At 40.6% G+C, this 26,649-nt stretch overlaps 2 protein-coding genes across 2 annotated transcripts in view; one reads left to right on the top strand and one right to left on the bottom strand.

Annotated features, from left to right (window-relative positions):
• LOC118249962 (dynein axonemal heavy chain 5-like) overlaps window positions 1-10,951 on the top strand; it is a 149,530-nt gene extending 138,579 nt beyond the window's left edge. Inside the window, exons 74-76 of the mRNA XM_050708584.1 lie at window positions 3,690-3,898; window positions 8,790-9,011; window positions 10,377-10,951. Coding sequence (XP_050564541.1) covers window positions 3,690-3,898; window positions 8,790-9,011; window positions 10,377-10,595 — 650 coding nt within the window. The 3' untranslated portion in view covers window positions 10,596-10,951. The remainder of the gene's footprint in view (window positions 1-3,689; window positions 3,899-8,789; window positions 9,012-10,376) is intronic.
• A 3,619-nt stretch (window positions 10,952-14,570) lies between these two features.
• Window positions 14,571-26,595, bottom strand: CAVIN4 (caveolae associated protein 4). Its single transcript, XM_035550632.1, has 2 exons — window positions 26,185-26,595; window positions 14,571-15,280 (listed from the first exon to the last, which is right to left on the bottom strand). Exons 1-2 carry the CDS (start codon window positions 26,593-26,595, stop codon window positions 14,621-14,623), a joined length of 1,071 nt encoding a protein of 356 aa, XP_035406525.1. The 3' UTR covers window positions 14,571-14,620.
• Window positions 26,596-26,649: the final 54 nt, after the last annotated feature.

Below are 26,649 nucleotides of genomic sequence, written 5' to 3'. Positions count from 1 at the left end.
ACTATTTTTTAAACTCAGAATACTGTAACTTTGATAGTATTGTTTTCATTATGTTGCTGTAAGTTATTTCCATTCATTGTGCCTTACAAGGGGAATATAACTGAACTCCAGAAGAGCCCAGAGTTAGGCCATTAGATTAGGCCATTAGGCCATTAGTTAGATTGGGCCATTATTTATTATAGTCTATGTTGAGAAACAGAAGATCAGGAAACTAGTCTTGCTAGAGCAGAGGAAAAACAGTCTCTCACTAAGGGAGGGTGTATCATCTTCTTCCCAATGATTATCATCTTGTCTCAAAGATAAGATGAAACTTAAATAGTTAGGTTCTGTTTAGACTAATTATGGTTTAAAAACTGCTAAGACTAATACAATTTTAGTTTTACTTGCTGACCATAATCATAGACTTTTGGACTGAAAGGTCTTGGACTCTTACCCTACTGATCCTTACAGAGTGTGTGGAAGGCTTGTAGGGATCATCTGTGTATTCCACTTCTGGTTGGGAATTTTATCTGAAGATGATTAAGAGCATTCAGTGAAGACATGAATGTAATGTAACAATGGGGAATTCATCTGAGGAATGGGAGGGACAAGTCTAGCGTGTCCTGGGGCGTAGTTACTCTTGGCTCAGCAACTCTCATCCATTATTTACTCCTCATCCAGAGTGCCTTCTGTTGTCTTTTACTAAGTGTGGTATATTATTTCTAGATCTCTCATTAACAGTTATGCATACTTGCTGGCTGGGAAAACTACTTAGAAACACATTTTGCACATTTAAGAGAAAATGCCACCATTTTCAGCTCATGGTAGGTGTGGTAGCAACTACATGAAATAATGAAGTTCCTGGTGCATTCTGTGCACAACACCATACCTTTTGAATAAGTCACCCTAAAAACAGATCAGCTGAAAAGAGCAGACTTTTTAATTATCAATAAAACCTAGAAATTCTCAGAACTGAGTAGAATTATTTGGCTTATTTGCTACACATCAATTGGATAGATTTAGATGTGTTTTGGAAGTGAGATGCTATAAATTTAGAGCAATGAAGAAGGGGAATCCTAATTTCAAAGCTGTGTACTCTGAGAACAGTATAGTTATAGTACATATTATTTTGGACGCACCAAAATTCCCTAACATCTTTAACTGACCCGACCTTTCATCAGTCATTTTCAGATGAGCTTTATTCCATTCACGAAAGGGAATACCACAAAGTAAAAACCCAAAATAACTGAGTTATTAACAGCTGGCCTGTGTGATTCATAATACTTTCCAGCCTGTCACATTAAGTTCATAGGACATTTGTTCTCTTCATATGGTAACCAGGGCTCTGATCTTCTCACAAGTTAAATATGAGGAGTGCATGGTGTTGCACTACTCATTTAATTTATCAAATGCAGTTTTTCAAATGCATTTATCACCATTCTCCAGAAAGATACTATTATTTTTCTCATGTGTTACTAATTTCATTTCTGACAATTATTTATTTTTTTTACTATTTTTATATTTGTCAGAGTATTGTAGCTGCAGAAATGCATCCCAACACCCACAGATGTCATTCGGTGTGCTGTAGTGCTGAAATTCAAGCACTGTATGCCTACTGCCAGAGCTAACGCCCACTCACTAGGAATATTTATGCAACTATATGGCCAAGGCCAGAGCTGTGAACATACCTCATCCTCAAGATCTCTTTGGCTTAATGTTCTCAGCAGCTGCTCTGAGTCATAACAGGCAGCTATCCTGAGAGGTTTCACCATACTTTGGGGCAGAGACTGGTTTTATCTCCGTACTTGAAATGCTCCAGCCTGCCTGCAAGAATAAAGGAAGAAAGTGTGTCTCTCTCATAGCCCCTGTTGCAGGAGAAAGTTGGCTGCATTAGCCTGAAAAGAAGAACCACAGGTGAAAGTGTTCTTTCCCAGTTCAGATAGTAATGATCCTCAGGGGTAGCAGGGGACTCTGTTTACTTGTTTTCTGCCCTCACTAAGACTGCTTTGAAATTGAAGCCAACATGCGTTGCATGAATTGCTTTCTACTTTTTATACCTCCAGAGGGCAAATCAAGTATATAAGCTTATATTACATTTTTTGTAGGCCAAGGAGAGGTGACACAGAGTGGCTTCTTCCTTAAATGCTGGTGCTTTTAGTTTTATGTTAGAGAACGTTTATACCCAAATAGGATGTTTATTGTGTTATGAAAGATTTTTACATATCCCAGAACACAAATCTGAACCTGACTATGAAGCTATTACAGAGATTGCAGGATAGGCCTGATGTGTTTGCTTTAGTCTGTATTGCTGCAGTATTTTAAAATTAATTATAATTAATTTAATTTGGTGTTTTGTAGTTTTCTCACAGCATTTCTTGCACAGAAAGAAATGTCTGTAAATGAGAGCAGGTCATTTGTGGCACTGAAGGACATAGGTTAGTGATGGGACACAGTAGGTGAAGGTGATTGTTGGACTTGATGATTTTGAAGTTCTTTTCCAACCTAAATGGCTCTACGATTTTGATTATCTGCTAGAAGAAAATGAAGCCTATTTGACATTGATATGCAGTTAGAGAGTGCCAGATTTGCACACAGTGTTATACATGTGTTTAGAGTAGCCACTGCATTCATCTAAATTAAAAGCTGGTGTTTTGGTTTCTGGAAATTCTTCTTTTTCTACTCAACTGCCAATGTCAATGGAAGGAAGGGACTTGAAACACTTACTTATTACATGTATCATTTCCATACAGGTGTTTAACTGGGTTGCTGCAGCTCTTGTTTACAGTCACCCAGACTACTTCTCTTTTCTTTACATGTTCCGTAGTGGAAGCCACCTGATTCTGTTTGGTATTTCAAAAAACCCTTGTGGCAATTACAGCAGTTGTGTGTAGGATGATGCATTGAACATTGGTATTACATGAACATATAATCAAAATGGAGGCTACCAGATCAGTTTCTACAATTTAAAATATTTTAGCTGGAATACAGAAGATATCCTGAGGCATAGGCCATGTGCCTGCTCTCAGTACCAGCGAGTGTACAGACTGGTAAGATCTAAGAACTTCTGGCACATGGAAGGGCAAGTATCACAGAAAAAGCACAGGCTTAATAAATGCCAATATTTTAATGGAGACAACAGTACTATGCATGGAATATATGAGCATGCACTGCCAAAAAAAAAAAAAAACAACCTTGTCTCTAGCTTTATTCTACATAGTATTTTCCTATTGGGAATCTTGATAATGGAATTGTACAAAGTTATCATTAATAACAGTGAATTTCATGAATATAATCGCTGTCAGTACATGCTCGGGATGAAAGTGAGTTACATGGTATATCTCTATCATTGATCATGTATTTGGGAGACATTAAAATATATTAAAAAGTTTTAAAGGATTAATCACATTCTGAATGCATTGCCAATATACTGAATATAAATATTGTGTGTAAAGGAGAAGGAATTGTCTAAAAAACCCTTTATTTCTGATTGAAATACCAGAAGAAATATCTTTTATCTTGCCACATTTTGTTTGAATCAAGTCATATAAGTTTGTGCAAATTAACTGCAAACTGATAAGATTTCAGTGCAACAGGTGTGCAATTAAGGGACAACAAAAGAGGGTTTATTAGACTCAGAATGTCATTGGAAATTTTAATTGCCTTTGCAAGCTAGGGAAAAGTTCATTCTGAATGTATTACTTATCTTCCAGGAACCATAATTATGTCCGAAGAACTGCGAGATGCATTAGATAATATGTATGATGCTAGAATTCCAAAACTATGGTTTAGGATTTCCTGGGAGTCTACTACTTTAGGATTTTGGTTCACTGAGCTTCTTGAAAGAAACCAGCAGTTCAGCAGCTGGCTGTTGGATGGCCGACCAAATCAGTTCTGGATGACAGGATTCTTTAATCCACAGGTAAGTCTGACAGGTCGATCTAACTTCTATGTAACAGTTAAATTACACCTTGAGAGAACTTCAGGCTAACACGATCAGGACTATACTAAGTGTAATCTAAGTGCAACTTTTTAGCATAGATATAAGATAAACTAACTTCAAAATCTAGTAAGGAAATTGTTGCTAGACAAAAAAATAATTTTACTGAATTAGTGGAATGCATCTTATGGTTGCTTTGATTATAGTATGGAAATGGAGTGAAAACATCTTTGCACATTTCCACATTTTCCTCCTTTTTTCCCCTGCTCTGTTACAGTAATCTGTTTTTCATTCATTGTGTGAAAACCCCTTAAAGTACAAAACAAAACATGGTAAACTTGTAAACTTTGACATAGGAAAAAGAGATTTGGACTTCACTCTCAACCCTTGCAAATCAGTTCCTTGAAATGGAAGGCTTGTTATTTATACCACCCCAGAACAGTGCCAGACTTCGTCTGGAGAGACATATAAAAATACAGCCCTTGCCCTGCACTGTAAAATGAAATTAAAAATTGACACAAAATGAAACACAGAAAAGGAAACACCTGAGAACAGAGTTAAAAGAGGTAAAGCATACATATCTAGGTGATGCATAGATCCCTTGCACAGATATCCACATTAGCTAAAGCTTTTTATGATTCACAGATGTTTGTGGGAACTGTGAATTGTGGAAGTGAGTCATTGTGAGAGCATCCAGCCAACAGGTTTCTGTGGAGCCTTAGCAAAGAGCTATTTTAAAGATGTATTTTAATCTCAGTACTTGTTAGCAATGCAAAAGCTAGCTGAAACAGCTGCCTAGAAGAGAGAAAGCAACCATGGCAAATATTCTCTAGCGCTACTGCTGGGAAATACTCATCTATCATCTATAGCCTGTCTGTCAGCTGTCTGCCCATACAGCTTTATAGCACAGAAGTGTGCTCATAAAATCCCTGAGCAAAGGGTTCCCACGCAAAAATATGAAAGAGACTAGAAGTAGGTGTAATAAAATGATTATGCTTCTGTACTTGATTTGTCAATGACGCTAAAATATTCCTAAGGAACTGTTGCAATGGTTGGGACGGATGGAAACCTGGTAGACTTTGGGTTTTATAGGTGTTTGCTTTTGTACTAGAGATGGGGAAGAGCTGACATAGATTTTGTATTGGTCATTTTAACTGGCTTTTTTTTTTTCTTTGGGGTTGTGTCAGTTCTGAAATTTTGCCAGCCTAAATTAGACATCCTGCATTTTATTTTTTTTTGATCCATTCATCTGCATTCCTCAAGAAAGCTGCCAAATAATCAGAGTAAAATGGCCCCAGACAAGTCATGATTTAATAGACCATAGTAAGAGAGAGAGCCTCTAGAAATACCAAGATTAAACACTTCATGACACATAGTTCTAAAAGTCCCTAAATACATAATGTGCAGAGAAAAAAAATCCAGAAGCAGATGTGCTTACCTGATTTAAACATCAATTTGTGCTGACAAGCACAAATTTAATAATCGGTTGGTTATTTTTATAGTCTCCATTTTCTGTAACCCAGGCTGTGGGAATGGCTTATTCTACAAGAAACTTGTCTGAACAAAGACTCATTTTCTATTTAGTTAAATATTATTTTTTGTTAATAATTATATTGCTGTGTTTAAAACCATTATTTTGTATGTTAAGAAAATTGATTTCCATCTTCTCAAGCAAGTTGAGGTGATGAAGTGTTAGTTCTGTTGGTCTAATGGCTTGTTTGTTATAGTGGAGAAACTGTCAGAAAAACTCCTTTCATTTGTGAGAGGAAATGCAGCTCCTAAATAATTTGTAATTTGCCTACTTGCATAGATCTCACTGCTTGCTTTATAGTCAGTGGATAAATGCCATGGATGACAGAAGACAATAAAGTAGATTTATACCACTGGGAGAATGAAGCATTCTGGCAATAAAAAAAATATAGTACCTGACTTTGCCTTCTCTTGGACTGGTTATATACTGGGATAAATTCAGTGATTTCACAGAAGTTAATTTTTATTTATAGTGATACAAATGAGAGCAGACTCAGGCTTCTGTGTAAAAGAAACCTGATTCCCTGTGTGTCTGCATTGGGCCAAGATGACTGGGGTGAGCGAAATGAAGAGTGCCTCAAATTCTCTTCCCTCCTGGCAGTTAATCTGATGTTACCGGATTTTTTCCCTAAAATCATAGCATGATGCATGTCTCATTTCTATCTCCCAGTTTTCATGTTGTGCTGATCCTGATTTATCTTCGTTTGCATCTCTGTATCCCGTTGCTGTCACTTGTCCTATCTGTGGGTTTTAAGCCCAGTGAGGCAGAACTGTCCTTCTGGTCATGTAATAATACCCAGTGTAAGAGAACCCCAGCCCATTTCTGAGAGCCTTAGATGCCGAAGCAATATGAATACTGTTAAGAATATGAAGTTCAATGCCTCCATTCCTCAGACCCCACTTAATTCCATAGTAATTCTACAATATTTTATTCACTGTAGAAAATGAAAAATAAGTGAAAAACAAGGGACCTCATGTGCAAGGTAAAGGAGAGGATATGGTAGTGAAAACAACAGATTTAATTGATTTCCATATTTCTTGTCATAGCTTTCATAGATGCCTGATTCTAGTGAGTTCAGAGCTGCTTTGCATGGTTTATTAGAAGGCAAAGGAGCAAAGTTTTAGCAGCCTTCAGTGAGCAGGCCGGGGAGATCTTTGGGAAAAGGCAGGTGAGGAAAAGAAGAAATAATTATCCCCATTTATGAAATCTTAACCACCCCTGACTCAAAAAACATATAAGCAAACAAAAACAAAGAAACAACAACAAACAAAACAGGGCAAGGATACTAGAAATCAAAACAAATATCGTGGCAAATGGTCATTTATGAGCCTGGTAGAGGGTTTTGGGGAGACCCGTACAGCCGCACCTCAAGGCCCTTGATCCTTTCTTGCTGTCGATTGTGCCATTGCCTGCTGTGGGATACCCAGCTGGGCCTCCAGCTCCCAGCTGTAGTTTTTAACAGGGTGTAGGATTCATTCTAATGAGCAGATAAATGTTACAAAGTCCCACTGCTGATAGCATATAGGTTCTGCTATCTCTGCAAGAACAGTCTGCGGTCTAAATCTTATCCCTAAGGACAACTCTCAGCTCTGAGCTTACTTTTATACCCACATTTCCACAGAGCCTTTGAACTGATTCCCTGAATGCAGTCATTGCTCTGTCCTGTGCTCTTCAGGCTCTTTTTCTCTCTTTAATTTTTCAGTTTATCTGGTGTCTGGTAGCCCACTGGGGTCTTCTGGCAGTGAACACTGTGTATTTTAAACTACTGATACTAACATGTTTCCACAAATTAAAATTCCACAAATTAACTCCAAGGATTCTGCTTTCATTTAATGGCCTTTATGATAGAAGAACTTGGCCTTTAATCCTGTCTCCCTTAGCTACCTACTAGCGTTCTCAACGACTTCAAATGCAATTACAATTATCTTTGCTATCACAACACCTCTTTGCAATACTTGTCCTGGGGTCCCTGGAATGGTATTAACGAGAAGCCACCAATGTCATTTAACTGAATCATCTGAGTTCGTGAATGTCATCTCATATGCTCATAACCTGAAGGATATTGTGTCGCTGAGAAGTGCTTAGTGGCAGCAGCAATTGCTCCAGTCCCAGCAGCCAGACACTGGCCCTGGCACTCAGTAAGCCAAGATACTACTGTTTTTGCACGTGCTTTTTCCCTTCTTTTAGCCCTGACAGTAGCTCAACAGATCAGCCTCCACTATGATAGATGAATATAAGAAAAAATAAAAATTTTAATCAATTCACTCATTGCCCTGATTTCTTTCTGTAATTGCCCACTCCCTCCCCAACTTTGTGTTTTCCCCATGTGTCTGTGTATTCCCCCACCTTCTTCCTCTGCTCTGAAATCTGTCCTGAAACTTCTTCCTTCCTAGTCGTCCTTCTCAATAAATCCCTCTTGCATCTTCAATTTTTGTGTTTTATTCACACATCTCACGGCTGCTCAAATGGGTTTCCACAAGGTAAAGCAAGGTGTACATCCACAACGTGCCCACTAGAAGTACAAAGCAGTCTGTCCTCCTGTCTCTTAGGACTGATGTATTTCCCATGTACTGCAATGTGTGTACATATGGATGGTTATATTGGAAAAGCTAACTGGCATCTTCAGCCTGGCTTGCCTTGTCATAGCTTCTCACAATATCCTGAGATTATAACTGTGCCGAACTTAGAATGAGTTTCATTCTGTGTTGCTGAAACCTTGTGAGTTTATTTTGCTGGTGTCTCCAATAGTATGCTATTTTCGTATATCACAGCTTTGCACTGAGCAGCAGCTATGTTTCGTCCTAGTGACAGAGGCATTTCAGCAGTTAATTACATGATTCCAGTTTGTACTTCCTTTGTCTACTGGAAAATGCTTTGGGATTTGTTGACTGAAAAGCATTTTTACAATGTTGGTATAAGAAAAGGTGAGTAATATAGCACATGAAATACCAGTATTGTTTGTGGCTTAGCAATTACCTGTATTTAGAACCTCACAAACCACGCTTATCTGCCAGCTGTGTAAACCTCTCTCCATCTGGGTTGTTGTAAAGTAGGTGGGTGAAGCGAAGTGTGAGTTATACTTGCAGTTTCCAATGTTAAATAAGCCACTTTGGTGGTTTTATCGCACCAACACATGCATAGCAAGTATATACAAATGCCTGGTACTGTGACAGTGTAAGAAAGCACTGGATTTACACTACTGAATTTAGTTTTGTATGTAGATGAGATTCAGTGGGAAGAGGTTTTATGCTGCTGGTGTCACTGTTATGTCGGAAAAAAAAAGTTGGAAATGGGTATGTTCAAACTTTTTCAAAGCCTCTGTGTCGTATTCAATCTCCTCAGGGATTCCTAACTGCTATGAGGCAAGAGACAACTCGCATGAATTTAGCAAAAGGATGGGCACTCGACAGTGTTGTTTTACACAACGAAGTGACCAAGATGATGAAAGAAGATGTTGCAGGCCCGCCTCCTGCTGACATCGGTGGGGTTTATATATACGGCCTTTTCCTTGAAGGCGCAGGTTGGGACCGCAGAAATAGTAAGCTGGTTGAGTCCGCACCAAAGGTAAGGATTGGTTGAGCATCACAGACTGGGGTGTAACATGGTGTGCTCAGAGAACACCAGAAAGTATTTTGAGTGCCTGCAGCACTGGTTTCACATCATGTTTTAAGAGGGATAAAATAATAACAGGACTGGGAAGAGGACAAGGGCGTGTATCCACCAGACCAGATCAAAAAGCTTCTGCCAGATGAGCTTAGGATGTGCTGCACTCGAGCAGACCAGATGCTGGGCCCCTTGGCTTCAGGGACCCCAGAGGCACAGCTGTGTCTGAATAAACCAGTGCAACCTATAGTCAGCCTTCTTTGGACTGAGGGAGTGCGCCCCGTAACAGCTTCCAAGGCCTGGGCCTGGGTTTAATGGCAGCTCCTGTGGAGGTCAGTGTTTGGATGACTAGAAGTCCCTCACATTTTTGAATAAGAGGAAGATTGTTAGTTCTGGGCTTATGCTCAGTTATCCATGTATGGGGTTACGTTGTGCTGATGTGACTGAGCAGATTTAAAACCTAGCCAAGGAGCAGCGATTAGGTGCTTTGGTCACTGCACAGGGAAAGCTGCCATTGTGTGTGTGGTAAATTTTTGCCAAACCAGTGACATCAGTCCTGGAACTGGCATCAAGGTCATTCCTCTGAAGGTAAATCACTTCTGTGTCTGGCTGAGGGCAAACCTTTCCAAGCTAAACCGTGCCCCTGGTAGCTTCTGGTGAGAACTGTTTCCTGGTTTGTGACAGGACATCCTTGACACGTGGAGTTTACTCAGGTGCTCTGGAGTGTTCAGCAGGCCCCTGTGTTGCTGATGGTTTGGGACCTTTTTTTGCCCCATTCCAATGAATACTGGATATTGCTGGAAGACCTGAAGAGATCTTGTTTGGATAAACACCCAAAAGGCACATTGGTCCTTTGAAGCTCCACTGCCAGCAAGTGCAGACGTAACAGGGACACTTGATAAGTGCAGTTTGGCCTTTGTAGGTCCAGACCTGACATTCAAGGAACAGGAAGTGGGGAAAGAAGGGAGAACACCAGCTGAAAAGGCAAAGGATGGGGAAAAAGGGTGGACAATGGTCTTGCTTCCTCCTAGAAGCACAGTGCCATTTTTCCATCCTTTGCCATGGTGTGCAGCTTTACAGGTTTCTCCTCCTTTCTTTTCTTTCCAGGCTTCCTGATGCCTGCCATCTCTGAATTGACAATGGCTAAGGATAGGTTGGGGTCGGTGTAGTGATGAGCACAGGACTTGTGTTCTGTTGTGTACTTCTGCTGAGGTGCTGGTGTTTTTGCTGGAGGCCATCACTGAGTCTAATTCCAGCATGTTTGGAGCTTGGACATCCCATCCTGCTTCTCTAATGCTGAGCCCTGTGTCTATTTAATATTCTCAGGTGCTGTTCACAAGTCTTCCTGTAGTCCACGTGTATGCAGTTAGCACGACGGCACTACATGACCCAAAGAAGCAACAAGGAAGTGTGTACTCCTGTCCTGTCTACAAAAAGCCTCGGAGGACAGATCTGACGTATATTTTCTCTTTGTACCTGAAAACAGTGCAGAATCCTGATCATTGGACTTTGCGGGGAGTGGCACTGCTTTGCAATTCAAAATAAGGACCAACCTTATCTGCAGCCAGTAGGACTTCCATTGTTATTTTCAGTGATGTCTTCATTCTTAGGGAGTGCAGGAATTAGTAAGTGATGTATAGAGGTTGTCTTAATCATACATAAATCAGCTTACTCTGTTCGCAGCAAAAATACTGAATAACACGGGAATACCAGAAAGAAAACAGGTATGGGTTTAAAATTTAGCAACTGTTATAAAGCAGGTGAGAATACATTTAACTAACTTGCTTATACTGGAAACACTAGGAAAAAAGTGCTTATGACAGCGATAGCTACTCTAATATTTGTGGTGGTTCTTTTGTAGATGCTATCTTTTCTTCCTAGTATAAGACTTCTTCATAATATAATATGATTCTTTTAAAATTCAACTTTGTAGTTAAAAACTTATCATCTATAGTGTTATTGAAGTTGTAATGACAAGTGAATTAAACGTGTGGTAAAACTTTATGTTTATCTGCATACATGTAAATATACATGTCCTTTGATTTCACATTTGTAAATTTGCAGTGTGGTTTTACAAATGGATACTACAATTTCCTTGAGTAGTCACTTGTGTACGCGAATGGTCATAAAAGATGTACAAACAAGCTAGTTTATCCTTGCACAAGTAATGGCCTTTGCATATACTAACTCATTTTTAAACCTGTATCCCATTAGAAGGAAGATGTGCACACACCCAGTTCTGGGTGAGAAAACAGTTTTCAGATTCTTCTCAGAGTAAGCACGTCTGAACACCAGCTTGGCGCTATTCATAGTTGCTCCATTGGTGTTATTGCCTGAGTCCTGCAACCACAACTCTCTTAACTGCTTTTTATTCTGTCTTTTGCCTCAATTTAGGTAAAAAAAATAAAAATAAAAAAAAAGAAACAAAAAGTATAAGACACTTCTGGGAGTAGATTCACCTGAAATGGTTGTAGTTGTTTTTGTCTATTGTCACTGTTACGGTCTACCCTATAATTGAAGAGTGATTGATACTTCTCTTTTAATAGACAGACAGCTATTGACAGAAAACGTGTTTGGCTTTTTTCACTAGCACAAATTCAAAGCAAAAGAAATTGCTGTTGGATGTTATGAAATAAGGACTTGCAGCGAGTGCTTTGTTAATCTTTTTTTTTTTTTCTCCTTGTAAGCACTTGCAATTTTATGTTCTTTTTAGCTTCCATCTAAGAAAGTCATTCACCTTTCCCCATAACCAGTTTCACTCTGCTGTTAGCAACTGCGGGGCTCTTTCTGTGAGGCAGTTTGATATTCACACTCCCACCCACAACTACGCAGAAAGTGCCAGATTTGTTCTTGGAAAACAGAACCGACAGGGAGGGCAAGGGCCCCTTTATCCCATTGAGCTGGGAGCAGGACTTGGTTCACACAGAGTGCCGGCAAGATTATCTTACCAAGTGAAACCACCTGTTCAAAATATATACTCCAGGCTGCCCTGTGGCATAGATGTACATCAACTGATTTCACTGAGGAGTTTGCTTATGAAAAAGGTGAAGGACGGGGGCTTTGAGATCTTTGCTCTTGGGCATTATGAAGAAGATACGAGAGACTTCAAATGGAAAAAGGCTGTGCTGTGGTATAGAAATTGAGGTTGTAATCCATAATGTTCTCCCTATTTCCTACCTGAATGAGGGGTTATAGAGAATATTTAACCTCTTGGTATGTATAAAATTCAAGCCAGCAACATTGATAATAACTTCAAAGGAAGAGCATACAATTGAATTATTTCTCACACCTGAAGTACTCGCTACTTGCTATGAAAACAAATCATCCTCCAAAAAATTGAAATTAGAAGTAATCATTAAAAATAAGTATTTGATAGAGCATATATATGTGGTGCTACATGATAAGCTCCATGGAAACTACTTCACTTCCTTTCTTTGTCAAGTAAAATGAGAAAATTAAAAGCTGTATAAAGAAAATCTATAGGCAATTATGTCCTAGCAGTTAGCACCCTGCAGGTACAAAAAAACAACGAGATAGCTGCTTTGAACTTTGATCTTTTCACTTCAGTAACTAATGGCTGTTTGTCAGTTTAGGAAAACCTTGAATCTCACCAAACGTAAAACAGCCTGTGCTAGGGAGGAACCAGGCAAATCCCACAGCGTTCCACGGAAGGTAGCTCCAGTTTTGTATGGAACAGGAAGAGGAACACAGCCACCAGGTTCCAGAAAACACTTTCTGTAACTAGTTTATAAAACAAACAAACAAAAAACAAAACAAAACAACAACAAAAAAAACACAAAACAAGCAAAACCTTCAATCTCTCCCCGAATTAAAACTTTTCTTTTTCTTTTTCTAGATGCTTACATTGCAGCAGTGATGTAGAATTTACTGTTGACAAAAATACCTTTTCTGCCTGTCTCCCTCTCTTGCCCCATCCCGCTCTTCCGTTCCGTGGAGTCGCTCCTTCCAGTCTGACAGCCTTAATTTGCTTTGAAATGTCATTGACATAGTATAACGTTGACCTTTCCCAACCCATGTTCCTTGGTTATTATTGCTGAAGCTCTTTTACTTCAAACGTGATGTACACCAGACTAAATGAAAGAACTGGCAGGCAGAATAGTTGAAATGAAACTAATTATATTTAAATTATAGATTAACAGCTGGGAGTCCTCAAACAACGTATATAGATAATCAGGTTATGCTCTATTCTTAAAATGAACCTGAGATATTAAATACAACAATACAGCTTTGGGCAATATTGTACAAGTTTCACACAGATAGTAATGCCTAATGTTGCTTTAGGTAAGTGCCTTGAAAGCAATGCCATGTAAGAACGAAGAGAGCACCACAGTCCCGCTCCTCACGTCAGCATAGTGGTCGTGTTTACAAACATATCTGGTTTCAGGGCAGCGAGTGTTGCAAATAAACAGCATTCCCTACTCCGAAGGGTGTCTGTCTCATAATCCCTGAGGCTGTGGCTGGTCGATAATGGTGGTGATAGAAAACAAAGAGCTGGGTTATGGATTGGCCCTTAACTTCAGCGGCTTTATAGAATAGATTTTAATTGAAGTGAAGCTCAGAGAAACCACAGAGTAATGGAAAACAAAACAATTCTCTCGTCCTGTCAGCTACATTCATGAACTCTATTATCCTCTGGATAGAGTAACAATTAATTCTTAAAATGATCTCGAGTAAGCAAATACAAAGTTCTGTTGCCACGTTCTAGTTTTTTTTCTCTATTTATCCAGAACCCATACATTAATCTTGTTCATCTTCTACTACTTTATACCTTTGCCTTTCTCACAATCGTATCTTTCCATAACATGATTATGATATCTCATTCTCCTTTCCTCCTGCTATTCCGTATTTAATGTGTCTTCTGCTTTTTTATCCTTACTCCATAAGTACAGAAAATGCCTGGCCTAAATACATCAATCCTTCCTCCTCCAGAACTCTGGAAATAACCTTTAGACATTTCACGAGCTTCTCTTTTCCACTGAGAAGAAATGCAGTTTACTAAAAACTATAATTCCTGCCACATTTTGTCACACCTGGGATAAAGCAGGAATTTCCTCCTTCTGCAGTTTCAGTGAGGGCCCTTCAAAGATTTGTACAGCTGAATGGACGTTTTTCATAGTTCTTCCTTCTGCTAATATGAAGTAATAGCTTTGCTATTGGTTTCTGAGTAGAGGAGTTGGTATAGGATGAAGGACAACATTTTTATACTGTAGTACATAAAACTGAAGAGAGTAATTAGGCTATTAAAAGAACACTAAATCAATCTTGAAAGTAGAGCAGCTTTCCATCTCCTGTGGACATGTGAGGCTCAGTTCCTTTTGGGTTAATGCTGCACATGCCAAGACAGAGGGGGAGCCCCTTCTTTTGGTTGCGTGGCTCCTCTTCTGCCGGGAAGACGACACCACAGATACCAGTGTAGATGACAGAACACCACCAATGCATGTTTCGTGATAGAACAAAAACTCACACATTTTCCTAAAAAACGGAGCGCGTACAGTCTGCATTCTCTCTTATTCAGTAAGGATGGCATGGGGTGTTTGGTAATTAATTCCTTATGCTGATTGCTTTAGGTCCAGCAAGGGTACATCGTCACCTCCTCCTCCTCCTTCTTTTCCTTCCTGCTTAAGAACGGCTTCGGGGATCATCGCTCCCTTTTCAGCTGGCTGGGAAGCACCTTTTGTTGCGCTGCTCTTGTCTTTCTTTACCTTAGTGATCACTTCTGTGTAGGAGATTTCTTCAGTGAAGGGCTCTGCTGCTGCGAGCTCGGAGGCTATGTGCACGCCGGCTTCCTGGCTTCCCTCCTGACCTTCGGCTACTGTTCGCTCTTTACTTTTTTTGTGGATCTTGAACGTCTCCTTTGTGGGGGCAGCTTGTGAAATGGTTTTCTTGAACCTTATCCCAGATTGTTTCAGTCTCTCTCCTGACTGCCTGATCCTCTCTCTTCTCTCAGGGGTCACTATTCTAGTTCGAAGCCTGTTTACCTTCTTGCCAAAGTTTTGCCTCGTCTTTTGGATATTTTCCCTTGAAAATGCCTTTTTGATATCATCTATGCGCCTCATGCCCGATTTCTTGAACTGGGCTGCTTTGCCTTCTTCAATATAGTATTCTTCATCAGAAGAGAGGTCATCGGGTGGGATGAAATCATCCTCTAGAGTTTCACCTGCTGTCCTTTCTTTGATAACAGAGAGAGATGAAGGACACTCAGTTTCCTCCTGTGAACAAAAGCAGAGAGTCATCTTCCAGCAAGTGTGTTTTAAAAGGATGGTTATTTAAGCATGTTGTTTGTTGGCTTGTAGTTAATTAATGCTAACTGAAATGCACTGTTGTAGCAACGTAAGGTAGGCTTGTACCATCACACGTGATCTACATAGAATACAAGAGGCAGAAGAAGGATTTGTCAAATTCTGTAAAAGCATTATACCTGATCAAAGATTTGATTTCAGAGTGGTGCTAGCTGAAAATAATGAATGTCATGGTCCTGTGTTTACTGGTCCCTGATGGTTTTTCAGAGCATATGTGTCCAGTTCATGTTTCTTTGAAGCTGTTCTGCTTCTCTAAGGTAGGACCTGGATCCCTTATTTCTCACCAATAACAGTAAATGCCCTGTAGACAAAATAGGTGCTTGTGGCAGCTGTACCCTCTCCAAAAGAGTGCCTCGGCCCTTTACTGTCATGAAGACAGTTGCAGATTCTTGGCTAATTAGAATTAAGCAAACTTTACTGTTGCTGCCCAGAAGGGGATGGACCTAACATATTAATTTATGTTTGCTGGCTAAACAAAGGGTCAAAGTCAGCAAAGGAATTAAATCTTATGCAGTAAACCCAATTCCACACAATTCACTCAGGACACGCACCACCGCTGGCGTGAACTTGGCTTGTTCCATCTGGAAACATGAGAATGACCTTCAGCAAACACCTCTGCTTTCTGTGGTTAGTTCCGTGGCCTATGTGAGTGGGCGGCATTATATATTTATATTATGCATATGATATGTATGCCGATGTGATATGATATGCTGCCTTCTTGGAAGTGATGACTGTCCTTGATACCTTAGCACTGGGAGTCTATGTAGCCCCTCCAAAGACTGGTAGAGGCTTAAAGCTGAGAGATATACAGATTTCCAAAAGCTGTCCACAGTAACCACAACCTGTAGGAGGTTTACGAGGTGGACATGGCCAGCCCATTCTTCCCTGCTAGCTAGGGCCGTGCACGTGCTCTCCTCCCAAGAGGAACAACCCTTCAGGTGCAGATGTACAACAACTAAATAAAACTTCTGTAAGCTGGTTCCCATTTGTTGTAACCACTATAGCTGATTTCTGAGGCCTGTCAGTGTTTGGGTTCTATCCTTGGTATTATTTTCTTAATTCAAAAACCAGAAGAAATATTAGAAGTTATGAGTCTGTGAAGAATGGGTCTGTCCTACTGTATATATTTTGTTGAGAAATGATTTCTGGCCAAAAAAGTATCTGTCATTTTTCACAGTGACTCATTACTAGCAAGTCATGTTTAATGTTATTTTGCAGGATAATAGCAACATGTAAAATAAAATACATTAAGCTCTTTTTGGCAGATAAAGCCCACTTAAAAGTTTGTCATCATGCCTTGGCTTCATTAAAAACCCTCCAGTAAAATAGTTGTTAATGCTTAGAAAAATGAGGGACAAATTATATTGAATTGATTACAGTGGAATGTTATTCAACTCATCTGTCAAAATCAGCAGGAACAAAACTACAATACTTTCCTGATAATCATCTACATTAACACGTGCAAATTAACATTAATTATATAAAGACTTCTATATATAAACATAATCCCTTCTTTTCTGAAAATGAACTAAAACACAGCTGGATAATAATTCCTCAAAGTTTGTAAATTATAGCCCACTCCTTCAGCTGAAATGGTAACAGAAACGCTTCCATAATGACTGCTCGGAAATTTCAGCACATACCAAAATGAACGCAATATGGTGAGTAGGGTATGCAGTACATATGAAGAACACTGTTTAAAAAGAGAGGAAGGAGAGAAGCTATTTCCTCTGAAATAGTTATGCTGTGTGTTCCTTCGGAAGAAGAGTAAATCTATCTGTACTTTTTGTCGCTTGCTTGCTCTAGCTTTGCTGCATTTATCTTTGCAGTTTGCTAGCTCAGTAAGAGAGGGCTTTAACTTTCATAGGCATGTGTCAGAATTACGACTTATGAACAAGGACATCTGAAATGAAGGGCTCGTAGACAGGACACAGCAGTTAGAGCTGCAGGTCTTGAGCAACATTTCTCACTCTGCTGCAGACACCAGGAATGATCTTTGCCAAATCTCCGATTTTCTCTTTTCCCTCGGTTTCTGCACACATCTTGCAGAACCAAATGTAGTAAGGCTAAAAATTAGTTTGAGTTTGTATCTCCTCTCAAGATTTCTGGGTGGAAGATGTTAGCAAAGTGGAACGTATTAGTGAAGCTGGATTGTACGTTGGGGAGGTTTCTTGATAAATATACAGTGATTTAGTCGCAGTAGGAGGATTTTCTCATTTGCCTCCTTTCTCTCTCCTGCCCTTCCCCTCAAGCACTAAACATTTTCTTCTTATCAGCAGATATCAGTGGGGCAGAGAGAAGACAGGAGCTCATCCTTCCTAAAGCAGGAGCAATAAATTTTAGCACCAGGTGGGAAATTGGTAAGGTCAAAGCACGTAGCTATCAGCTTGCTTATAGTCTCACTAAAAGCAAAGACAAGACACCTACTGATTTCACTTGCATGGGACCAGTCCCTGAACTGGCTGACAATTTTCTTCTCAGCGTACAATTCAGGCCTGGCTGGTGATGCCGCTGGCACAGAAAGTATGCATATTAAAACTAAATGTTTCCTCATTTTTGAGTATTTATCTTTCAAAATATGTCTAGGCAGTAAAGGTTTGAGTTTTTAAGGGCCCAGCTGAATACAAAGTAAACACCTGAGTAAAGCTCAGCTTTGATGAAGAAAGCCACCACCGTCTTTATTTGGATGGCTCTAGGGACAGCGAATATGGAAACCCAGCTGCTTCTAATACCAGGCTCCCAGGAGAATCTGACTGTCATTGTCATTTGCTCCTTCCACTCCCATTTCAATTAATTCACAATTAGAAAAAATTTGAGGGGATGTAATCTGAGTCCTTCCTACAGGCGTCTTGCTGTGCATACTTTCATCAGCCACCAAAATTTTGGCTGTTGTGCACCCACACGTGAGGGCACTGAGCAGTTTTCAGGCACTGCTGGTGTTTCCTGATCCCAAGGAATGCATCACAGCAGAAGCATTTTTCTCCCATAGGATGTAACGCAGTGTTACATCAGGTTGGCTCTGGTAGTCCCTTTCTCCCTTACTGCTGAAGTGAGGAGCAAATAAGCCAAGGGGGCTCCTGGAAGAGGGGCTGTGCAAAGGAGGAAGGGTTATTTAACAGCTTTCTCCCAAACTCATTAACTACTTTCCATTCTGTACCTTTGTAAGCACAGATGGGATCAGTAATTAATAGCAGCAATAGTATTTTTGTTAAAAAAAGCTGTGTTGCTAGTTTAGAATCCACTGGATTCTGTACACGAAGCAATGACATAATGTCATTGTACAACAAGATCTTGGTTTTAAGTACATGAATGCGTTTTATGATTGGTTCAGTAATTTTTATTATAATGTCCATTAAAAAAAAATTAAAAATAATGAGATATAAGGCATTAAAATGGATATAGGGGCTTTCCTCCCCTTCTCTTTTCTTGTTTGTTTGGTACACTTGTTCTGGGTTTGTACTCCAAAGCCCGAACTGAACTTCTAGAGTGGGCAAAGGAGAGAAAAAAAGACATTGCCTTATATGCTATAAAACACTATAAAACATTTTTGCATTCTCTTTTCAAAGAGCTTCACCTTATAATTATAAAAAGATTCAATAAAGATAACTGTTATCAACACAATTATTATTCATTTTCAATTAAAACTTTAGCAGAACATTTTTTTAAATGATACAAGAAGCAGTAGCAGACAAAAATAGAATGACCAACTAAATAATTATTATGGCACCCTCAATTTAAAAAACCAACCACACACACAAAACCACAAATGTATGAACATATATGCATATATATAAAAATCAAGATTCAAAATGCTCCTAAAAACCCCTGCTCACAGTGAAAGTGGAGAGGAGAGACAGATGAAACTCCATAAATCGCTGTCATTGTGTTGCACAATGAAAAGGTCACAGCAAACAATCTCTCAGCCTTGGGACGTGTGACAGGGAACGCGCGGGTTATTGTGTAGCATCAGCACAGATGGGACCGACAATCACGTGGCAACTCCGAGCCAGGGCACGAAGCAGCAAAATGGTGATGGGCCACCCCGTGCCCGATCTGGTGATGCTGCCGTGTCTATGACAACCTGTGATGTGAATGACTGGCAGCTGAGGAGCAGGAAACTGTATCGAGACAATGCATAGAGAAAGCCTGGCATTTGCATGTTAAATGAATGATTTGTTATTCAAACCACCAGCCAAGGTAAATCGCTAAAACATCTCCTTGTAATTGCTCTCTAAATCAATATGAAACTGCTGATGAATAACCAATTACAAATCATTCAGTACTTTTACTCCTATTCTACAGTTAAGAGTGAAGCTTTGTAAATCTCGAGTGATCCCTTCATTTTTTCCACAAATATGTCATTTCAAAATCTTTGCCATCCAGCCAAAAAGCTGTTCAAAGGAGAGAAATAGGATTATTTTAAAAGGGCACCTAAGGGATTTTATCAAGTGAAGTAGATAGAGAATAAACACTTCAGCACGTAAGACTTTATGGCCAAGTGCTGTTGCTTGTATTTAGAATTATTTTTACATAATGAAAAAGCAGCCTGGCCAGAGCAGTCAATCCCTCTCATTTCCTCTTTTGTGGAGCCTAATACACATCCCTTTTCTTTAAATTCTGACAGAAATTCATTAACTTAGCCAGGAAGATACGGTGACTGTAAAGAAATCCAGCTCATCCTCTCATTATCTGGCAGCAGCAAGCTGCAGACTAGGCACGAGTGTTGCCCAGTTATACCCCAGCGTTCAGAGGAACCATTGGCTCCATGCCACCACATGCTGCGTAAAAAAGGACTACTTGTGGCTCCAGAGGAAAATTAAAGCTTCACACCTACTTTGCTTTGCTATGATTTTATTGAGTTGACCTAGAGAATAGTTCTGCAGGTCAGTCAGCAGGTTTGTAAGGAAGGCTGTGAAATTTCTCACTTCCAGTTTACCTGTAGATATCAAACCTTTGTGAGGGGAGGAGAAAGAGTATTCACAAGACCTGATGAGCCCAAAAAATAAATAAATAAATAAATAATATATATATGTTTTGGTAATGTTTTGATTCATTCTTTCATCACAACATGACTGCTCTTGCTAGCTAGCTGCAGCAGGGTAGTGCTGTCAAGTACGAGGCAACCCAACCGTTCATCACAAGTTGCTGAACTTGTCTGCCCAAGCAACCGTGTCTCCGTATGAATTAGCTTCTGGACTCCCTTTCAACCCAATGGAGAGAAGAGGTACTTATCAAGCAGACACTGCACTGAGAAGCAGATGTCTGTAATAGGTCAGACAAAACTGGCTCCGTAAATTTCTCTCTGCTGTCTTGGAGTCTGCAAGCCAAGCATGCAAACATCTCCGTTACTAATGCCTAATGCCTGGCAAAATGAATCCCATTCCAAATTCTGAAATTGCTGCTAATGCTTTCATGTATTCCTCACTCCTGTGCCTGCGCCATCTTGACCAACGTTATCCCTGTACTGAAGGAATAATTGCAAGATTCAGCTCTTGACAGCATTGCTGAGAATTTCAGTCCATACTGCTGTTACCAGAGTTGAGCTCGTTCATTCTTGGACTTCTTCAGGAATGAAGCACATCGCTGAAGATAGATGTATTCTCGCAGTGGCCAGCTTCAGTGCCCATCGATAGGTCTTTCCAGGCAGCCTCTAGGACTGTGAGGAAGAGGCAAGGAGGCCAAACACATGCAAAGCCCTGAACCACTGCATCCAATGCAAATGTAAATTAGGATCCACCGTTTCCACCACTCAATGTTAATAGGTGGAGAAAAATCAATGGCAGTCCTGAGAGGATACTGCCTGTCCTTGTTAGGCTCTTCACAAAGGAATAGGACTGGGGACTCTGATTACACCATATCAAAAGGTATAGAGACAATTTTATAATCTGCTGTGAATACACAGTCCTGTGAAATATGCAACCTATTTCATTTTAGGAACCCAGAGATGACCCAACAGCTGCTATGTTTTTCTCTCCTCCCCCCCCCTCCCCTGTCCCCACCCTTTCCTTGTGAACACATCCCTAAAATGATAGATTCTCTTTAGCTCATTGAATGTGGTTGATTTTTTTCCCCTCAAAATCAGAGGTAACTTACGATCTCCTTGGCTGCCTCCTGCGTTTCAGCGCTGGGCCTGTGCTCAGCCCGCGTGGCTGTGCGCTGCACGGCATGGGGCGGCTCAGAGCTCTGACCTGGAGGGCCCGAGCTTGACACTGGAAACAAAGGACTCTCGCTGCCCTCTTTGACACAGCTGTTGGGTTCCTCTTAGTCTCTGTAGTCTCAGCTAAGGCAATTACCTGTCTCAGCTGTAGAAACATTTGTAAGGTTTAGGCCACAAGACTCTAGCAAAGGCCCTATGTCACTGAGCAGTGAGGCCTCACTGTGTGAGGCCGGTGCTCTGCTAACACAGGTACTCAACTTATGCCAGCTTTTTTCATTAAGTTTTCAGACTCCATTTTAATAGCAATTTCATTTTAATAGCAAACCCAGCTACAGCCTCCTGATCTCTCATTTACCAGAGCTTCTTGTCCCTCTAATCAGACTGGCAGCACTTTTCCCAACCTGTTTGGTATGAGCACAACGCAGGTGATCAGAGCTGTATGTGGTCTTCCAGATGCTCCGGAGTGCTTTGGACAAGGGCACTCGTCTCTCAATCACTTATCAATCACGATCAAAACCTTGCCTGAAGCATTTCATGCCCACACTGCATGTTTTCAAGAGCCACGCCATCAAGTGGACTCTCAGTCATTCTCTGAGCATTAATACACCCTTTTCTGTCCTTCCCAAATCACGGAGCCTCAGCAGACTAGCTAAAGCAAGGGCTTCTGCTAAGTACGGGTGTTGGCACCGTGTACACTTCAATTAGCATTGCTCCAGCTCTAATGACAATTTGGTTTCTTTTCTTATATTTCATTCTCTGGACTGACAGCTGCTCATTTTGAGCATATTTTCTTAACATCCACATCACTTTCTCTGCCAAGATCATTAAAGAAAATAATGTGCAGTTGACAATGATGTCTTAAAAGTAAACCCTTTTAGAAACCTATCACAAATCACACTTCCCATTTCAACACAGTCCACTGTCATTTGTCCTTTTTCCAGATTGTCTCTTATGAGCTATCAGAAACAGAAATACAAGATAAGCTCTCCCATGTTTCTGTAATACAGAAAAATAATAAAAGATGGGTTACCTAGCACAATCTGTTCTTGGTGAGCTATGTAACCCTGTGGTGCTAACAATACTGCTCTGCATACAGCCGCTTAGAGCCCCTCCTAAGCCTGTCATTCTTATGCCCGTACGACATCTGATCATTCAGCAGTCAGTTCTTTTGTCTTTGTAAAATGGAATTAAATAATTCACTGTCTTTTAGGTCACGGTGACTCTCACAGGTTTTTCTCCATAGCTGTAATTGAAACTCTGTGCCGATGGAGCACATGTACCGCTCATGTACCAGGCACCCCGTGTTTGCAACTGCGTCCTTGCGCTCGATGCGCCCTGACTTACTGCCACGGCGTGTGGAAGTGCCTCCGCTCCAGATTTTCAGATGATTATCCTCATCTCAGGCTCACCATTTTTACGTCCAAGTCATTATGTGGCAGAAGGACAGTGGCCAGGAAAAGCCACTTCTATTTTAATTTCTTTATGAGTGGCACACACAAGGCTTCTGCCGGCCTCTCACTCACCATGTCTGCGTTGGAGCAATCCCCCATGGGGGACATTGTTCTGCAGGCCAGCAGCTGTAACACGGGCCTCCTGGTGACTGTACATACATTAAGAGAGGGACTTGCAGAATGTGAGGGAAAGCAAATAAAATAAGGGCTTTCAAGATTAAAAATATATATATATATAAAAATCCCCTTTAATTTCTGTATAATTTAGTCAGAATGAATTAAATTGTGCAATGCTCTTTGGCTGCAGAGAAACTACAGATCTCATGGCTGGTTATTCAGAATAACCTGAGCAAAAGTGAACAGAGACCTGTACAACCTATAATGTACTCTGTGTTCCCTGCTTGTACTCTTAGGGCACGTGGTACTTCAGGGTCAAAGACCTTTCTAGAAAATCTGAAATAACCTATCATTTTTAATCGTGCAATCAGCCTGGACAGAAAAGCTGCCTGCTACCAAATCTTTTCCTCAACTGCATGGCCTTTTAAAAATGAATGCTTTTTCTCTAATCATTATGCTCATGGATGATCGTTTTGTCTCTTTTTAATGCGAGGATAGTGCCAACTCTTTTTATCATGGCTGAGGTCTCTTGGGACAATCTCCTCCAGTCAATGATCCTTTTCAACCTGCCTGCTCCTTCCATCAGTGGTGAGATCAAAGCTTTCCACTTGAAATAAAATCTTTAGGATTTAATTGGTGTTTCCTTTTCCCTTATATGCCAATGTTCTGGCAGAAGTTAAAACTAAAACCCATGTGTGCTCACCCACAGGAGCATTCCACCGTGGCTACACACAGGTCATTGGCTCCACCACAGTGTCCCAAGTGGCTCATCAGAAAAAAATGTCACTACAGATGAGCTGTCACTCACACCCACCAAGTAAACAAGTTGGTTTGCACCTATTTGTAAAATATAGTGAAGGGAGTGGGCACACCACACTGACTCACTAGCTATTAGCAGACTTCCCCTCATCGTAGCCAAGCTTCAGTCATTCAGGTCTTGGCACTCCAACACTGTGCTTACACTGGTGTAAATCAATGGTGTAAAAATGACCACACTTGCATGAAAGAGGCATTCACGAGTGTGCTGGACATTAAGGCTACAGCACACTTTGGCCTATCTTGGTTTTGTGGAGCAAAACAGTTCTGCTCCTCTAAAAAGGTGTTACATGCCAGACTCCAAAGGGAGCAGTGTATATTGCTCCTCAGCTGTGCATGATAGAAAAGGTTCCTCACTACATACACCTCATGAAAGAATGGAAGTTAAAGAGAAAGTCATAGATATGCTCTCTCACAGTCCTCAGCTACAACAGGAAAAGGAGGATAGAAAGAGGGAAATCCAAAATACTGTATGCATTCCTGAAAAGCACCAACAAAGGGCTAAACATATGGAGCAGGGTACAGGTCACTCTTCTGCAGTGAAACCAGCAGAGAGTTCAGAAACTCCTTCTGGAGGTGATTCTTACAGAATGTATGCATCGTGAGAGCTGCCCTTGATGTAAAACATCTAAAAGTAGCAACATTTTAAAAATAAGTGACAAATCAGGTCTTTCAGAGAAAAAAAATGCATTCTGTTATGAATACCGCTTTAAGGACAAACTTTTTCAAAGCATTGCCTCTACTGCAATCATTATGGTACAGGTCCATCAATGAAATGGCATTGTGCCATTAAACAGGGAAATCACAGATATTTATTTTCCTTAGATGGGAAATGATACACAAGGAAAAAGCAAAGGTGCCTGTTTGCTGTTCCATCATGATGGTGCAGCTTTCAATAATTGTAATAATTGGCTGAATTCTGCCTATGCTTTCTCCTGTGCAGCCATAGTAAGTAATTCAGTCAGAGAAGCTGGGAGGCAGAATTTGGCTGTGTGTTACTAACATAACATTAAGAAGTAACATTTGCTGGTTTTTTATTTTTATTTTTATTTTTATTATTTTTATTTTTATTTTATTTTATTTTTTTAGCTATTTCTTCCCAGTACAAGAAAATGAAGCTGTTAAGATTATTTAAAATGAAGTTGTTAGATTATGCATAAGAAGTTGTTAGCTATAGACGCTGCCGAATATACTCAGTGAAACACATAGATCCATTCACGCAAGTGTTGTTATTTATGAACAAACAGTTGCAGAATCAGGGTCCAAGACAGGGTGACAGGGGCCTCACAGGTTACTCACAAGGGTCAACATTTTAAAGAATGCTTAATGATGAATAGGACTCATTTGAAAGAAGCTTTGGGGACTCACTGGCATGAAGGATAAACTATGCTCCTGGCAAAAGATTAAACACTTGTACTTTCTGTTGACTCGGGGAACTGGAAAGTTTCAGCAAATGCAGGATCAAGCCATTAAAAAAATGAGTTTCACAGTGCTTGCTAGTGAGTGACAGATCCCATGAACTGCCTGCACTACCAACTGTCCGTTTGTATGGATGTTGGCACGATTACGCCATTTCACGAAACTTCTCTTCAAACGCAATCGTTTATAAGAACAAAGAACATCCTGGAATGAAGTTAATGAAAAAAAATGTATAATTCACTTGCCAAATGTGATTGGAAGAACTGTGCTGTGTGAAATCATTTCCAAGTATACCATGCAAGGGACTGTTTGCTGCAAGGAAGGGCTTGTGGCTCTGAGCTCCAGTTTGTGCACACACGGCTGTAGACTCAGACAATGCAAAAAGCCCCCATTTGTCAGTGCTACAGAAGCTTGCAAGTTAAATAAACCGTATGTTTTAAAGTTAGTGTTAAAAGAAAGTCTCGGTTCCAGGGAGCCTACAAACAATTTGCTATTTGGCCTTCTACCTAATATGGAGAAAAAAATAAGAGAGATGAATGTCAGGCATGGTCTGTATGACAAGATTTACAGGGCCTGCCTCATATTACCTTCCAGAGAGGCAACAAATAGTCCTTGCTGATCTGCAGTTAATCTTTCACTACTGGCTCAGAAACCCACCAACACTAATAATAGACTGCGGGCACTGCTGCCAGTGGGTTCCTGCTGAAAGGCACGGAGACGCAGAGCTCGGTGTTAAAGAAAGCATAAAGTCACCCTCCCGTCGGACATCTTTTGGTTCCTTACCCGATGCCTGCCTGCAGCTACTGAGGAGGTGACACAACAACGGCACAGCAATACGTTAGGTTCACGGTTACCTGGTAGATCACAACCCGGAATTTGTTTTTCTTCAGCATCTCCTCTTGCTTTGCCTCCACCTTCCGCACGTTGGTGCTCTGCCTTTCCACCCGTGCCCGCACTTCCTTCATGGTGGAGCTGACTTTGCGGGTTTTCTCCAGCAGCTTGTTCACTGTATAGCCGGTGTTGCCGTGAGCCTGGGCAAGCTTTAAGATGTCGATTTGTATGGTCTTGATGGCATTTTCCATTTCCCTGTGCCTCTCCTCTATCCTTTTCTGGCTCGCCTGCACGCTGTCCACAATGTTGGCCACTTTGTCCAGGACCGTCACTATGGTGTACGCTGCATCTTGCTCTTCTTCGTCCTCGGTGACACTTGACAGGCGGTTTTGGTGGATTTTGTCCGCCTCCAGCGTGATCTCGCGGTGGTCCATTTCGCCTCTCTCCAGACAGGTCCACAGGAGCTGGACTTTTGACCAAACCCCGTG

Source organism: Cygnus atratus, chromosome 2, assembly GCF_013377495.2.
Source record: "Cygnus atratus isolate AKBS03 ecotype Queensland, Australia chromosome 2, CAtr_DNAZoo_HiC_assembly, whole genome shotgun sequence".
In the NCBI taxonomy this organism is placed as follows: domain Eukaryota; kingdom Metazoa; phylum Chordata; class Aves; order Anseriformes; family Anatidae; genus Cygnus; species Cygnus atratus.
The sequence above is the reverse complement of the archived record's forward strand: the minus strand, read 5'-3'. Positions and strand labels throughout refer to the sequence as shown.

What these genes read in the sequence shown, in the direction of transcription:
- CAVIN4 (XM_035550632.1), bottom strand. Translation starts at nt 26,595, where the DNA reads ATGGACCACCGCGAGATCACGCTGGAGGCGGACAAAATCCACCAAAAC. An exon ending in TCCGGGTTGTGATCTACCAG is followed by an intron (nt 15,281 to 26,184) that starts GTAACCGTGAAC and finishes TTTTGTTCACAG; the next exon opens with GAGGAAACTGAGTGTCCTTC.